Raw genomic sequence first — 16,898 nt, 5'->3', positions numbered from 1 at the left:
ACACACACACACACACACACACACACACACACACACACACACACACAAAACCCGAACATGTCTCTTTCCCTCATTTAAAGCCCTAAGTGACCTTGTGCTGTGGCGGTGATGGGGGTGGGGGTGTGAAAGGAAAGGGAAAGCAGCTGGGAGAGAAGAGACCTTTTATTAGAAAAGTCTTGGCCAGGGAGAATTTGTAGTTATTATAGCCCTGCAATTAAACACAGACACCAAGCAAAAAGCATTATCACTCCACTTTCATCATCAAGGAGCAGACCACAGCTGAAATCCCCACCACTGCAGTCCCTGAGGAGACCGGAAGAAAGAGGGTTTTCAGATGGTGGGTGTGTGTATGCAAGTCAATACATGTGCAAGTACACACACACACACACACACACACACACACACACACACACACCCTTTTTCTCTCTCCAGACTCAAAACTCACACATGCAGTAATAGGTCGCAGGGTCCCCACACCAAGGCTGGGACATAGAACAATCTGAGACACAGCAATTGCTAAGCCACTTTTCCCCATGACCGTGACCTGCATCTGAGCCAGATCTCACAGCTCAGAGGGCAGTAAGAAAGTGAGTTCCCTGGGAAGTCCCCACCTTTAAGCCAGCCCAGGTCTCACAAGGTCTTGCAAACCCAAAAGTTTCCAAATCAGGGTTTTGGGAAACAGGAGAGAAAATACAACAGACAGAACTCGAAGCCTACAAGGGTCTCCAAACTGGAGGATCCACTGTGACCCCATGATGGTGGCTTCTACAGGCTACTCAGGATTTTCAAGAGGAAAAATAAACCTTCTCCCTCTGCAAGGAAATATAGGCTTGGAAACAGCCACCCATCTTCTCACACCCAAAAAAGCAACAAGTTCCACCTTAAGAAGCAGTTTGGAGTAACTGTAAAGCTAAAGTCAACCGCCTGGAAGCCATTTAATCCCTGTTCTCCCATTTATTAACAGGGGTAGTCTGGGGCCCATTTCTTCCCCATCTGGGTCTCAGTTGCTTCATCTGTAAAATGTGGGTATTAACAGTCACACTGTAAAACACTTTGCAAAGACTGAATGAGATAGATAACACTTTAAGTGTCCTGCTCAGCTGTGGCATGTAGTAATACTGGTTATTAATAAGTTAATAAACACAACTCATGTCACTTGTTTGACACTTGTCCCTGGACTCCTTTGGAGAATGAAGCCAGCTACCTCTCAGTACTTATTTGCAAGGCTACTGTATTGTGAGGCTCAAGAGGGCCACTCTGCAGCCCATCTGGGACAGGACTGAGGTCTTTCTCAACAAAGCATAGTTGGCATAAGGGAAGAAGTACTCTTCGTCCAAAGCAGTCCTAGGTCCTGCAAAACATCTCTGGCTTCACTGGCTAAATGCTTGTAGAGCCCCTACTTCCATCATTGTGACAGAACTTTGTACTCACTGGCTCTTCAAGTTCTCAACCACAGAGTCTGAAAGGGTTAAGCTTGCTAATCTCCACCCTCTTCCCCCAAATCACCACTGCTTCCAACTGCCACCCTGACAACATGGAAGGCAGCCTTGTCCACATGCACAGTGATGTCCTCAGGATAGAGAGAAGGGCCAAGGGAGAAGGTAGAGCAGTGAGGCCCAAGTTCAAAAAGCTCAGGGAGAGGGGCACCTGGGTGCTCAGTCGGCTGAGCATCGGACTTCGGCTCAGGTCTTGATCTCAGTTTCATGAGTTCGAGCCCTGCATTGGGCTCTGTGCTGACAGCTTGGAGCCTAGAGCCTGCTTCGGATTCTGTGTCTCCCTCTCTGACCCTCCCCTGCTCATGCTTTGTCAAAAATAAAAGAAAAAAATTCATTAAAAAAAAAAAAAAAAAGAGCTCAGGGAGAGAAACTTTATGAAGAAAGGAGAATTAAACCCAAGATTCTGATGGAGTAAAATGGATGACAAGAGAAATAAGAAGGCAGTACTAGAAAATCTAGAAACTTCTTATCCAAGAGGCAAACACAGTAGGAAATATGGGGACACTCTTTTAGGAAGTGCTTTCATAATCATACTGTAAGTTAGAGGGGCCATCACCTATGAAAAAGCTGAACCTCATTATGGCCCCTTAGACCACTCTCTCCAACCTCCCACCACTTTCCCAGCCCAGTCTTACCCACAGTGGCTCAAAACCCATTTTCTCTGGCCAAAGGCTAAAAATCCAGCAAGTCAGGACATTCTTGGAGGAGGAAGAGGGTGGTGTCATTTAAACCTCACTCACAGGGGCCTGAAACTTGCTCTCTCAGGGATCTTCCCTCCTCCCTTTAAGCTGTTTTTGGTGGTGCTACTGTCATGGAGGTCACTTGAGAAAGTGTAAATACAGGAAATTAAAGTCTTGCTACTGGGACGTTAATCATTACCTGCCAAGTCATTCTGCACTTCACCTTTTGGTTTTATGTTCTATTGGTAGCTGGAGACATGAGAATGGCCACCGATTCTCTTGGTAGAAAAAAAGATGCTTTTCACCACGTTGCCCAGCTTATAAACAACACTTATTCCAACATGCAAAGACCCATGCCTCATTGGAATTCATCACTGACCTACAACTATTTGGAAAATTCAGTAACAGCGTAGCTTTCTAAAGTCTATCTCTTCTACCATCATCTCTTCCCCTCAAGGTTTCCTGACAACTCTGTTGCTACCTTCACTTCACTATCGGCATACTCTCCAAGCAAGACCACTACATTTGGGTTTTAAAAAAACAAGTATGAACAAGGTCCCTGACTGCAAAGAAAAGATTTGATAAAGATCCATGCCAACAGAGCATACCCTTTGAACTGTTCTCCTGAGAGCCTGAGTGGGGAATTAGCTTTTACCCATTCCCACCTGATATGAACAAAGGGATGCTCCTGGCTGGCAAAGATGAAAAATACATAGGAGAGGACTGGGTTGAAGCTAGGAGATGTCCAGGACAGCTGGAGAACTTAAGCATACTGGTTAGGATAGGCTAGGTTACACTGCATCAACTAACACCCTAGGGGCGCCTGGGTGGCTCAGTCAGTTAAGTGTTCAACTTCAGTTCAGGTCATGATCTCACGGCTCATGAGTTCAAGCCCCATGTCGGCTCTGTGCTGACAGCTCAGAGCCTGGAGACTGCTTTGGATTCTGCCCCTCCCTCTCTCTGACCCTCCCCCGTTCACGTGCGCAGTGTCTCTCTCTCTCTCTCTCTCTCTCTCTCTCTCTCTCTCTCTCTCTGAAGAGACAAACAAGAAAAACCCTGAACTTTTTTTAATGTTTATTTTTTAAGAGAGAGAGAACACAAGCAGGGGAGGGGCAGAGAGGGAGACAGAATCTGAAGCAGGTTCCAAGCTGTTAGCACAGAGCCCAATGCAGGGCTTGAACTCACGAAACTAGGAGATCACGAGCTGAGCCAAAGTCAGAGGATTAACCAACTGAGCCACCCAGGCACCCCAGAAATACCCTAAACTCAAACAGATTTAGTTCTCATTTAAAGTTTGTGTCCAACATGGATCGGCAAAGGGTTTTGCTCATTTACAGTCAGAACCTAAGACTGATTACAGCAGGTAGGGGAATAATTGACAAACTGCACACTAGCTTTTCGCATTTCTGCCCATTGGTCACACCAAAGGATGCAGAGATGTGTAAACATACCATGTACTAAAGGAGAAGAAATCCTGAATGTCCATTAAGAATCCCAATTATGACGCTCCTGGGTGGCTCAGTCGGTTAAGTGGCCGACTTCGGCTCAGGTCATGATCTCGCACTCTGTGAGTTTGAGCCCCGCATCGGGCTCTGTGCTGATAGAAGCAGGCTCCAGGCTCTGAGCTGTTTCTGTGTCTCCCTCTTTCCGCCCCTCCCCATTCGCACTGCCTTTCAAAAATGAATAAATGTTAAAAAAAATTTTTTTTTTAAATAATAATCCCAATGACTACAACAGAGTGAGATGGCCCTGTGGAGGGTTAAGCCTAGGCTTTCAGCCTCCCCACCAACACGTTTTAGTTCTAATTGTAGCTATGCTTATTGAAGACCTACTATGTGCCGGGTAATTTGTTAGGCACTTTACACAGTTACACACTCAGGATTTTTGCAATTAGCCTAAGGGCAGTTAAACAACTGGTGAGTAATTCGAGAGGAGGATTTCAAGCCAGGGTGGTGGAACCACAAAGCGTTGGTTCTTTTTAATTTCCACTGCCCATTTTCCCAATTTAGCATCAAGTTACCAGATCTAGTTTAATCTAGCAGTTCATAACAGACACAGAAACGGTTGTGTGCCTGTCCTCGAATCCCTCACAGTGTGCTGTGGAGAGTCCACCTCACTGCCTTGGTGGAGATGGGGAGCACAGAGCCACCATTTCGGTACTTGGCTTCCCCAACTCCCCAATCTTTCACTTTTATCCTGGTCAAAGTCAGGGAAGCAACAAGCAATCTCCCACCTGAGACATTTTCTCCTAAGCAATTCTCCCATTGAGTGCATTTATCAGAGTGATGCTAAATAAGACACAAGTACAAACAATTTTTAAAACCTAAGATTCCTGTTGCCATACATCAATTAAACCCCCTCAATTTTATTACCAGAATGACATAGGTGTATTTATCACCATTTGCCATGCAAGCCCTGCTCTGCCCACTGTGTTCAACAAGCTCAGCGAGCAACCCACTCAAACTACTTCAGGGCCCTTGCAGGGAGTGGGATGAGTACCAGAGATAACTCAAGCCTTTCCCCATCAGGGAAAAGGGGAAACTAAACCTGAAGCAACTCATTAACAAGAGATCTTTGCCTTGAGCAGATCAAGGAACCAGCACTGACTAAAGCATAGGATCTCCTTATTGATCTAAAAATACAATCTGAAAACCTCAACAACAAGCTCAAGGAAAAGTTTGGGATAATAGGTATTCAAATAGTCTTCATAGCAGAAATTGGTATAACCTCTCAAGGGCAATCTGACATCTTTGTCAAAGCCCTCTGACAATTCTGTCTCTAGGAGTTTGTCCCAAGAAATTAGTCAGAGACCTATTCATGAGTGCTACAAGAATAGAGATATTTTTAACAGTAAGAATCTGGAAACAATCTAAACATCCAACACTAAGAAATAAGCCTTTAAAAACTGTAATGCAGTATTGATAGGAAAATGCTTCCAACACAAGGTAAACACCACCAACATTTTTAAACATTTGGCATTATAAGATTGAAAGACAAAAGCATAAGAGACTCTTAAAAACTGAGAACAAACTGAGGGTTGATGGGGGGTGGGAGGGAGGGGAGGGTGATGGGTATTGAGGAGGGCACCTTTCAGGATGAGCACTGGGTGTTGTATGGAAACCAATTTGACAATAAACTTCATATATTGAAAAAAAATAAAATAAAAAAAAAGAAAAAGTTCAAAAATCTCTCTAAAAAAATAAATAAGATTGGAAGACAATAAAACATCAGCAATGGTGATTTCCAGTCCTAAGATTATCAGGGATTTGAAAGAAAGAGCATTTCCTCATACCTGAGTTTAACATGCCTATACTGACCATGTTTTTATTTTATTCTGTTTTAGAGAAAGAACACAAGCCAGGGGGAGAGGGGCAGAGGAAGAAGCAGAGAATCTCAAGCAGGCTCCACACCCAGCACAGGGCTAGATTCCACAACCCTGGGACCAAATCAAAAACAGCAGGGCAGAGGAGAACTGGGAGGCTAAAGTAACTACATGTGAAGAATTCCACCACCACCACCCCCACCACCCCCACCCCCGTTTTTATGTTTGCTCCTTCTAAACCCTATGCCACATGCCTACATTAACTATTAAGAAAATGAATAGAATTCCTTGCCTAAAAACAAACTATAGCCTAAAATACAAACGGACTACAGCTGATTTGGGGACCTATGGTGTAGCAAAATTTGTATTAGGGTTATTGCTGTTTAAGGCAATACTGTAATAGGATTATCTGGATGGGGGGTGGGAGTGAAGCCTGCAGAGATGTTCTTTAAAGAACAGGACAGTAATTTTTCTGTATATAACAAAGCAAAAAGAATTTTGGATTTCCGAGGGCAGCTCTAGGAAGAGGGTAAGTGACATGGAAAAGTGAGAAACAGGCTGGGATAGGCACCTGGTCACCTGCAAGAAGCCTGACCTGAAGGAGAGCTGTAACCAGGGAAAAACTCTGGCAACAGAGCACCTAAAAGCTTTCCAGGAACAATGCTAGCCCAAGCTTGTCTCCTGCCATGTGCTACAATACTACCTACCTCCCCCCAGTATACCTTGAACTGGTAGTAAAAGTACTACTATATTACACATAGTAATGCTGTGTTGGGCTTGGGAGAAATGAAGGCAATGTCTTGAGAGGGGGCAGTATCTTGAATAGACTGCCAAGAGGTAAAACAGCAGACAACAGAGCAGAGAGTGATTGTGAATCCAGGTGTGGGCAAACTGACCAGGTAGTACGCTCCCCAGATCCCATGCAAACAGCAAGGCAGGGCTAGGGAGAAACTTTCTACAGAATGTGATGGGGACTCACGTTATTTCATTTGGATATGATGAGCCCTACAGCCTGGTGGGCTTTGGGTCCTCTGTTATATACCTATTTAGAAGTTTATCATCATCTTTCTTTTTCCCTTCCCCTTTTCTCTCCCCTCCTCCACTTTAAGAATTAGTCAAGAATCTGGGGTGCCTGGGTAGCTCAGTCGGTTAAGCCTTTGACTCGTGGTTTCACATCAGGTCATGATCTCATGGTTTCCTGAGCTCAAGCCCCACATCAGGCTCTATGCTAATAGCACAGAGTCTGCTTGGGGTTCATTTGTTCTCTTTCTGCCCCCCCCCCGGTTTAGACTGTCCGTCTCTTAATAAATACACTTAAAAATTAAGAATCTAAAATATTTTATTTTGATCCAGATGAAGACAGAGAGACCAGTGCTTGAATAAGCTCACATCTTCCTCCAACACCCAAGAGAAGGTAGTGTCGCATCCCCTAACCCACCCGCCCTTGTGTAAACAAGAAAAGAGGATCCAGCTCCAACACCTCCACATTAAATCAGGACTGCTTTTCTCTATTCTAGTCTCTAAGTCCCTCCAGCTTAACCAAGTCCTCACATAAACTCTTCCTGAAACTCAGACCTCACCCCTCATTGCTCATCCCTGCCCCAATCCAGTTATAACCCAGTATGGCACTGACCATCTGCCAAGTATAGGCTCCTGACCAAATGGGATAGCACCTCAACAGAAATTTTCTCAACAAAGGAGAATCAAATTCACAACTCCCCTTCTTCCAAATCGTTTTTACCAAACTTCCTCTCACTGGATTACCCTGCCTCTATGACTGGTCATTTCCTACAAATCCTTATAGATCCAGACCCTCAGAGCCCCTTCTCACTGCTGACCCTGCTCCACACACACACACACACACACACACACACACACACACACACCTACCACTCCCAGGGTCCAGCCTCTTCTCTGCCAAAGGGAGGCAAGGCAGGGCCTCCAAGTTTGACAAAGACAGCTCTGTTTCCTTAGACCTGACAGCCCAGTCCCATGACCTGTCCCTGCTGACATGCTCCCTCGTGGGGCACAGCTTCCTCCAACCCACATCCAGGCTCCCACCAGCAAGGTGGCAGTGGCCAGAGCCACAACACCCCAAGCCTCTAGAAGCCAGTCACACAGAAAGAAGTCCCTCCAATGCCCAAAGAAATGCTTTCCCAGAGTCTGCAATGGGGAACTTTTTAAGGTGCACACATGTCCAGGCTGTGTACTTTTTCTCCTTGGGTACTGGGACCAAAAATCATCCTTAAATATCTTTAGTCAGTTTTTTTTTCTTTGGCACCCTCTCATCACTACATGTTAGTTTGTGACTTTTCAGTTTCCCCATCTTCCCAGAAGCACACAAACCCTTTGGGAGTCAGGGAGAGCATGTACACAGTGTCCACGTTCTTCTTAACACCCTGGATGCCCCTTCCCTGAAGACAGTGCATCTCTGGGAGTACCAGCCCAAAAGGCTCTGTTGGCTCAAAGTCCCCTCAACCCGCTGGTGCCTTAATTACCTGAGTTTTGTCCATCTTCTCTCAAATTCTCAATTCCAAGTGTCTGGACTCAAAGTCTGGGAGAGAAAGACTCCAGAGCATGGAAGCATGAAAGTGCCCGAGTCCCCTCTCGTCTTCCACCCCACAACAGTCTGTTCCATTCAGAGGACAGCACAGTTCTCAAGGGGACACTTATGAGAAAAATCCGGCATGGAACCAGCTCATTAGGAAAAGCCACCATCCTGAACCCTGCTCATTTATTCATTTCCCTGATATCTGCTTTCCAAGTTCCTCTAGCTTCTCTTCCAAGCCCCTAAACCAGTCCCAAGTGGTAACCTTCTATGAAGAAATCAAGGAACCATCTGCATTTTCCAATGGAATAATATAGAAGATCACACTTAGCTTTTGCCAAGACTGAGGCAGTTGTTAGAGTTCCCCTCCCCCGTCCCATGCCATCAGTGTTTGAATTACTCTGGGAGTAGTAATTCCATCTGGGATTGAATGTCATCGGGGAGAAATCACAAATATTTGAGGTTCCAATTCATTTAAAAAGAAAAAAAGAAGCACGCATATATACACCCTACCTGTGATTTGGCAAATCTTCGGGAGATGGGGCACCCCAAAATGCTCTGATTCCATCCCATTCCTTCCCCAAGAGTATTTTAACTCGTCTACATGGTATCAGTGAGAAAGGAAAAGAACAAAGGGACACAATGACGGTCCTCTTGTAGGACCTAAGGTGAGGTGGAGGATGTCCACACACAGCTTTTTCAGTGGCACAAAGAGGCTAACCAAAGAATCATCTGAAGCATAGTCACACTTTTGGGGTTGGATTCCCTCAGAGCCCCACACCCTATGCAGAGCTGGATGGGAACTTTTACCTGCAGGCTGTTACCAAGGGGACTGGGCCCACCAGCCTGGTCTGTATCTTGTGAAGGGTACATACCTCAGAAGGTTAAAACTCAGATCAAGCCTTTTTGCAAAATGTCCACAGTCCCTGCCGAGGTGCTCTGGAATTTCTCTGCAGTCCTGGCCTATGTAGGACACCTGGAAATTAAATGGAACAGAAACAATGTGGCAAACGGAAATCGCCCAGCTGCTCCCAACCCTGAGTCATTGATCCCAAGATTGCTTCCGCAACTTTAAACACACGCCCCTCACACACAAGAAGGCCACATTTGTGTCCTTTTCCTGATCAAATCGGCTTTGGGGGCTTCAGGGACTCTGCCAATAGCTCACCTTTCCTGGTACACTTAGCATGATGAAGACTAATCCCAGCACAACAGAAACTGAACTAAAATTGGCTGGATTCAGGTGTCCAAAAAGGCTTCCACATCAGAACACGTTGATATAATCACAGCAATCAGCTTCTTGCTCAGAGGCCTTTCCAACAGCTGCCCCTCTGGCTCTCCTCCCCATCCCCCCTCCCTCAAATACTCTGTTATGCACATTACTTCATAAAAGACAGAGCAGATGCACTCACCGGCATTCAATCTGCAGGGCGCTGGAACAAACAGGGTTGGACAAGAAAACCTCCCCAGATCACCAATCCCATCTTGTACCACGGTGTATAAAATATCCCCCACACTCTGAACAAAGTTGACTTGAAGGTGACAGGACAACAGTGGCCACAGCTTCCAAGCCTCTCTCCTCCAGGGATCCTTCTGCAACCAACCCCAATAGGGCTGCAGAGCAATTCCCCTTAGGCCTTCTCTTATATCATCACCATCAACCACCTAGTGTGTGCCCAAATATTAAGAAGCTGAACTGCAATTTGATGCCAGAACTTCTGATTGTGGCAAGGTCAGAGGGCTTGCTCACTGCTCCAACCACTAGGTTTTTGAAACCCACTTTTTAGAGGTAGATGCCAATCCAACCACAGTGTACTAATCCCAAAACCCATAAAACAAACCCATGGGTGAGAGTTGGCTAATGGATCAAAATATAGGAGACTTCCCTAAAGGGCTCCCTACCTCCAATGACGAGGTAGAAATTCAACCCTATCACACGGACTACAGTCTTGACCCTTTCTCCCTACAAATGCATATCCTCCTATACATACAGGTAAGAATGTCTTGGAATGAGTAAGATTCCCCAGGGGGTTATGCTTCCTAATGGAGAATAGGAATATGGTGGCCACATCGAATTCTAGATATTAGGATGAACATTGAGGATTACTAGCATTCCATCCTAGAACTACAGAAACACCACTTTCATTAGGACTCGACCTAATTAAAAACAAAAAAAAAAAAATCATACTGCACCCTAACACCCCCAATTTCTCAAGTCCTCCCTCAACCCTATCCTATCCAATGGGGGCAAACTGCTGGCAATACAGTATCTTGCGTTCACTCCCCTGGGGACTTCGTATCTGGAGAAGAGAAAGTGGGGGAGAAAGGACAGAAAAACAGCTGACTCCAATAAGATAATTTGGACTCAAGAAGATAAAGGCTAAAAAATAAAGGTCTCTAGGTTCAATCTAGCAATCTCCCCTTTCTACAGGGGACAAGTCTTTCCTCAGAACTTCTTGTGGAACAAAGTTCTGCTTCCAAGCAGAGACGGAAATCATACAGCAAGAAGAGACTGGGGATATAAGGCCTCAGTCAGCCTATGGACTTCAATTTCCCTCAGGATACCCACTTGATCAGCAGCAGTTTCTGTATCAGAACACCGCAGTGACCCTGCAGGCCTGAGGTACTCACCAGAAAACCCATCCCTTTCACCCCATCATGCACTACCATCTCATATCACAAAGATCTTAAATAATCTGTATAAGTGGCATAGAAGTGGAGATTTAGATGTAGAAACTGAGCTTTGTCCTTATAGACTCACCAAGGCCTAAATATGGTAGAGACCCAGTTTCTCAAAACCCATCATGTTTTTTTACAAGGAAAGGGAGACTTCAGCACCACGCCCAGTGTTATATAGCTTCTTAATGATAAAGCCTGGAGGAAGTCCTGCACCAGGAATAGGTACTTCCAATTTGGGTGCCATGGAGTTTACACAACTCCACGTGTGGGCATGGATTTTCTTCATCAATAAATGCTAGTGGTGCATCTATCAGCAGGTTTGGGCTTCAAAAACGCAACTTCCTAGCTGAAAGGTTGCAAACTACCTCAGGATAGCATGGCTAAAGCCCCAGAACAGAGTCAGAACATAGACAGGGGGATATTTGCTCCCCCTTTTTCTTCTTTTTTTTTTTAACTTTTTTTTTAATTTTTTTTTTTTTTTAACATTTATTTATTTTGGAGACAGAGAGAGACAGAGCATGAACAGGGGAGGGGCAGAGAGAGAGAGGGAGACACAGAATCTGAAACAGGCTCCAGGCTCTGAGCTGTCAGCACAGAGCCCGACGCGGGGCTCGAACCCACGGACCGTGAGATCATGACCTGAGCCAAAGTCGGACGCTTAACCAACCGAGCCACCCAGGCGCCCCTCCCCCTTTTTCTTCTATAGGATTCCCTTTCAGAGGCAACACAAACACCAAGGAGAGCTATCACCATGAAGCATGCACACCACTTACATGCCTAACAAGACTTTCATCAGCTTGTTTTCTCACATGACATCCCAGGAAAACTAATGCACAACTTGTTCCACAGTGATCAAGTCTCCAAAATGTAGTATGAAAACCAACTTGATAAGCCATCTGCATGCTTGGACCCAGCACCACCACCACTGCCCCCCCACCCCTACACAGTAAACTGGAGCATTTAGAGATGGGAGTTAAGCTGACCACATTTAAGGGTCCAAATCATCTGGAAAAGGCTTAAAGCAGCAAGCAGCCACTGCCAGGCACTGCAACCAACACTCCCAATGAGAAGACAAACATGTTTAAGAAGTGCTTCCGAGTTGAAGACCTTAGGTCTCAGGATGTCAAGAAGCTTCTTGGAGCATCAGACCACCTAATGGAAGAAACAAGGCCAGAAGAGCCAGACCAAATACAGTTTGTTTCTTGAAGAAGAGAAGGGAAATGGAGATTAATAGACCCCAATGCCACAGAAGCAAGAGCACATCCAGACCAAGGGTCATTTCATTTAGTCAATTACTTTGATTTAGACTCAACTGAAGAACAAAGTTTTGTACTTTTCATCTGCCTATCTTATAGCACCTGTATCCCAAGACTTCCACCCTACATGAAATGGTAATAAAGGGACACCATTACCAGGGACATGAAAACCTATCAAGAACCCTACAAGGAGGAATACCAGAGAGGCAAAGGAAGAGGTCTGTGCAAAATCCCCCACACATACACATACTCATGCCCTCCGACCAGAAGCCACCGGGAGTTACCAGACTGTAGGAGACTAGGTTTCTCCTTGCAGTTAGGACAGTCTGGCCATTTCTGTGGATGGTAGGTTTCTTAGTAGACTGAGAGACACTTATTTTATGATGCCTGACCCCAGTCAGGGGTGGGAGATCCTCAAATTTAAATTTGCAGTACTGACAACTGTCAGAGTGGAAACAGACCCTGTGCCGCTACTTACTAGCTGTGTTATCCTGGATGGGTCACAATCCCAGGGAGTTTGTTTCCTCCTCTGTAAACTAGTCTAACACTAACTGCATCCAGAAGTGTAAATAATGGAGCTTACATTTATTAGATGCCTACCACCTGTTACCTAATCAATCCTCATGAAATAGTCACATATTATCCTCAACTTACTTATAGCAATGAGAGAAGATAACATATTTAAAGTACACAGCACTGTCCTCAGCACCTAGTGGCCACTTGATAAATAGTTGAATTGGACCAATATCCCTAAGAAAGGGATTGGTTATTCCCTGGTCTCTTGGGCACTGAAATCGTGTGCCCAAATTCCCAGTTTGCATTTGTATATACAATTTTATCGATGCCCCTACTTCATCTTAAACTAGTGGAAAAAGACAATCGAAGACTTAATGTGGACATAAATGAGGCATTCAAACCAAGAGAAGGCCAAATGAGGTCAGATTTGTGTTGAATCAAAAGACTTTACAGAGAGGAGTGGAGGGAGGGCTATTTATAGGCCCGTGCAACTCCCAAAACCCAGGGCAACAGCAGTGAGCCCACAGTGGGCTGAAAGCAGAGGAGACCTCATTTCAGCAAAACAGCATCATCCATCTCATTTAATTGTTTTAGTGGCATCATGGTGTTCTTATGTCTTTGCACTTAAACCATCTATTTGGGGGATAGGTCTCTATCAACTTAGAAAAGGTTCTATCTGGTTTTAGGTTTGTGTATCTAAGCAACACTGCAATAGAAACTATCAACAGTGAGTTCATGGGAAGGTTCCCCACCCCCCTTTAAGGTGGCTCTACCAAATTTTGAGAAGTACCATGTGACATACATTTCAGGAACTATATCTTGCTATGGCCGTCATTAGCAACTAGAAGGGGCAGAATGCTAAGACCCTAAACCCCAGGGTTGCCACTCAAATCCACTGGCCTAGGTGTTTTAGGACAAGGGGGACTAACACCCCAGGAGTATTTTTTCCAGCCTGCCTTCTCTGGTCCTTACCAGGCAGCTCCATCTGTTTAGAACAGTCCCCTAGGGCCCAAAATGCCTCACACAGGCCAGTGATTACCTTTGAGCAGTCTGGAGTGGGCTAAAAGCAAGGGGTGCACGGGGGAAAAGAAATCAAGTCAGGGAAACGAGGGAAGAGAGAAGGAGGCACAGGAAAGTTCTTAGCCCTACTGTCAAGTCCTCCATGAAGCTGGAAGAAGCTATACCCAAAGAACGCTGGGTCTGAAATGCAGAGACCTACAGTGGGGCAGTGGGGGAGGAGGTGGGGGGAGATATTCTCGGGAAGAGGCCTTCTCCTCCAGCTCCTCCCTCTAGGCAGGCATGTTAACTCCCAAAAGCCCCTTTTCCCTGATAAATAAGACCCGCCGCTTTCAACCTTTCCCACAGGCTGGTACCTCACTGGCCTTCTCACTTCCAAACTCTGAGAAGAGGAAAACATCTGCCCAAAGTAATCTCAAAATCTAACTGTGCCTGACACTACCTGCCTTAGGCAATCCAAGGGGAGAGCTTCAAAACCTCAGAACTATTTCTCTAGGGTGTGCAAGGAAAGGTGGGAAGAGGGCTGGCTTAATCAGAGGTTAAAAAAGACAGACCTGGCTTTTCCAGAAGGTAAAAGGCACCTGGGCCCAGCATCCCTCCAGCAATGACTAAGAACACCTGAGGCTTCACTACAGAGCTGAAAGCAAGTGAGGCTAGGTGTCTGTCACCCAGAGTTGAAAAGAATGTTGTCATTCCTCACAGACACCTGTACAGAAAGTCAGGTGCTGAATGAGATCTTGCCATTTGTGACATGGATGGACCTACAGGGTATTATGCTAAGCGAAGTCAGTCTGAGAAAGACAAATACAATGATTTCACTTACATGTGGAATCTAAAAAACAAACAAAAAACAAAACTGGACTCAAATACAGAAAACTGGTTGTTGCCAGAGGGGAAGGAGGAGCGGCAAAAACAGGCGAAGGGGATTAAGAAATACAAACTGCCAACTATAAAATAAGTCACAGGGATGAAAAGTACAGCACAGGGAATATAGCTAATAATACTGGAATAAGGTCATATGGGGACAGATGGTAACCACACTAGTGGTGAGCAAAGTATAATGTACAGAATTGTAGAATCACTATGTTGTACACCTGAAACTAATGTAACATGGAATGCCAACTATATAATATAGAACTAAAAAAAGAAATCAGGTGCTGAAATAAAACTGGAGAACTTTAGCCTTCTACCTGCCTTGAATAAGGGGTCTATGTTTAGGATCCGGAGGCAGTTTGGAAGGGAGCCCCCAAACCTGGCGCCTGCACGAATACATTATGATTTCCACGTCTTTGGTGGTCCCTGGGTACTTTCACCATCCCGGGTGCATTCAAAAAAACAAAACAAAAAACACCTGAAATTTAGAGTTTACAATTTCATTAGTATGAAGACGATTACATTAAAGTGTTCTTTGGCCAAAGTAATTTTCTTCTGATTATGAAAGAAATTAACACTTTTTATCAGCCCCAAAAAGTACCATCAGCTGTGGGCACTGCCAGCTTCTCTGACTGATGGAGAAATCATCCCTGCTGGCCCCAGCAATGAGCACTAGAGACAGAAGGAGGTGGAGGAGACCTGGGCTACCTTTCCTTGCTTCCCCCACAACCAGGGGGTGTGCCAAGCCCCAAATGGGACCTGTCCTCATCAAACTAGGGCAGGCCTAGACACGTGAAAGAGTCCCCAACTGCAGACGCAGCCCCCTGTGGTTGGACCAGGAGCCCTTATTCTAACCTCGGGTGGCCCCATGCCCCAGCACTCCCTCCCCAAGCCCGTTGCCCCAAGCGACGGCAGGGCTCGTCCCTGGCGAACTTACTTGAGTTCCACTGACCACGAGCCCGGCCATGGCGACCGGGCAAACGCGCGGCGCTGAGCGCAGGCACAGAACACGGAGCGCGGCAGCAGCAAGCGGCACAGCCCAGCGCGCAGTTCCGCAATAAATAGTCAGCTGACCCGGCGGAAGCCCGAGGCGCGGGCGGGTGTCCGGACCTGGGTTCAGCTTCTCGCGGGGCACTAGCCCTTGGCCTGGCCCTCGCACAGGTGAGCCTTGTTCCCCCAACCCCGCCCCGCCACGCTCCGCAACAGGTGGTGCCCAGCGCTGCGCGCTCAGACGAAATGGCATGACCCCTTGACTTCCCCACGGCCCCCGGGCGCCCTAGGACCCCATAGCTCCCTGGGAGGCCAGGGAAACAGGAATAGCATCCCCAAAAACTCCACGCCCAGAGCTCTACTGCATTAGTCGGGGGCGGGCTGTTGGGGGGAGGGCTTCCCATGAGGGGGGCCCCCACGGAGCAGTTAGCCCCGGGGCATGGAGAACGGGCCTTTCCTGTATTTCACAATCCAGATTACATAACGGTCCTCAACTGTGGGAAGAAGGGGCCTCTTGGCCCGAACTCCCCTCCCCAACTTCCAGGGGAAGGGGGAAGTTGAGAGGTTGGAAGGACACCTAATGGGCGGAGTTTCCATTTGTAGTGGGAGGAAGGGGGAATTGAATTTCCCTATAAATAAAGTGCTGGCTCAGCTAAAAGCACCCCAGCTTACAGTAATAAACCCTAGGGAAGACGAATCAATGATGTCCCCTAATTTCAAGTTTCTCTTATTCTCTCCCTCCTCACAGGGAAAAAGTATTTGTGATGCTCCAAGTCACCCTTGCGGTCAAATTCCTCCACCGCCGCTCCCCCCCCCCCCCCCCCCCCCCCCCCCCACCACACTCCTTTCCCTCAGCTGGAAATGAGAGGTGGTCATTACTGCCTCCTTCAACAGGCCTCTTCCATCAAGCTGGGTGGGCAGCTCATGCCTGTCCTCAGTTGAAAGGAACCAGATTTTCTCCGTGTGAGTTTTTGCCTTGCTGCCTCCATCCCCAGGATGCACAAAGCTATTACCAGATACTTCATGTCACATTATCACCAGCCTTCCACTGCAGCTAAGAGCCAGCCCAGCCTTAACCAACCTCTCTCCCCTGCTCCCTCCATACCAATGAGTATAGTTTTCCCTTCTCCCTGGTGAATGGTGCCTAAGTCCTGCATGCCAGGCTCCAGGTCTCAACTCAGTAGACCTACTGATAATTGTAGCTTCTACCTCTGTGGAGGGAGCATTCACAGGGTTTTTGTTTTCATTGTTCCATGCGTCTAAACAGCACTTAGAAACCCGTTTGTGCAGCTGATGATAATTATGATCATGGTTAAGCATATTGTGGCTATCATCATTGTCTCTCGGGCTGGGTGCCGACACATTGTAATGTGGGCCCTTCCTTCTTGTCAGCATTCTAATGAATGGTGTTGACCTCTGAGTGTTGACCCGCCTGCCCCTCTCTCTGCTGGGAAAAGCCGACATAGCACAGTGGAGCTGTAAGAACAGAGACTTGGCTGTGTTTACTTTGGGGGGTTCCAG

General features: G+C 46.4%; 1 protein-coding gene across 9 annotated transcripts in view; it reads right to left on the bottom strand.

Moving 5' to 3' along the window:
- LRMDA (leucine rich melanocyte differentiation associated) overlaps positions 1-15,971 on the bottom strand; it is a 576,509-nt gene extending 560,538 nt beyond the window's left edge. For all 9 annotated transcript variants that reach the window (XR_007460915.1, XR_007460916.1, XR_007460914.1 and 6 more), the window contains exons 1-2: positions 15,325-15,971; positions 8,922-9,022 (exon numbers count right to left, since the gene is read on the bottom strand). Coding sequence is in view for 4 of the 9 variants with exons in the window: in XM_049646252.1 (XP_049502209.1) it covers positions 8,922-9,022; positions 15,325-15,630 (407 nt within the window). In the remaining 5 variants the exon portion in view is untranslated. The remainder of the gene's footprint in view (positions 1-8,921; positions 9,023-15,324) is intronic.
- Positions 15,972-16,898: the final 927 nt, after the last annotated feature.

The sequence above is a fragment of the Panthera uncia genome, chromosome D2 (genome assembly GCF_023721935.1).
Source record: "Panthera uncia isolate 11264 chromosome D2, Puncia_PCG_1.0, whole genome shotgun sequence".
NCBI classification, from domain to species: domain Eukaryota; kingdom Metazoa; phylum Chordata; class Mammalia; order Carnivora; family Felidae; genus Panthera; species Panthera uncia.
This window is presented reverse-complemented; position numbering and strand designations above follow the sequence as displayed.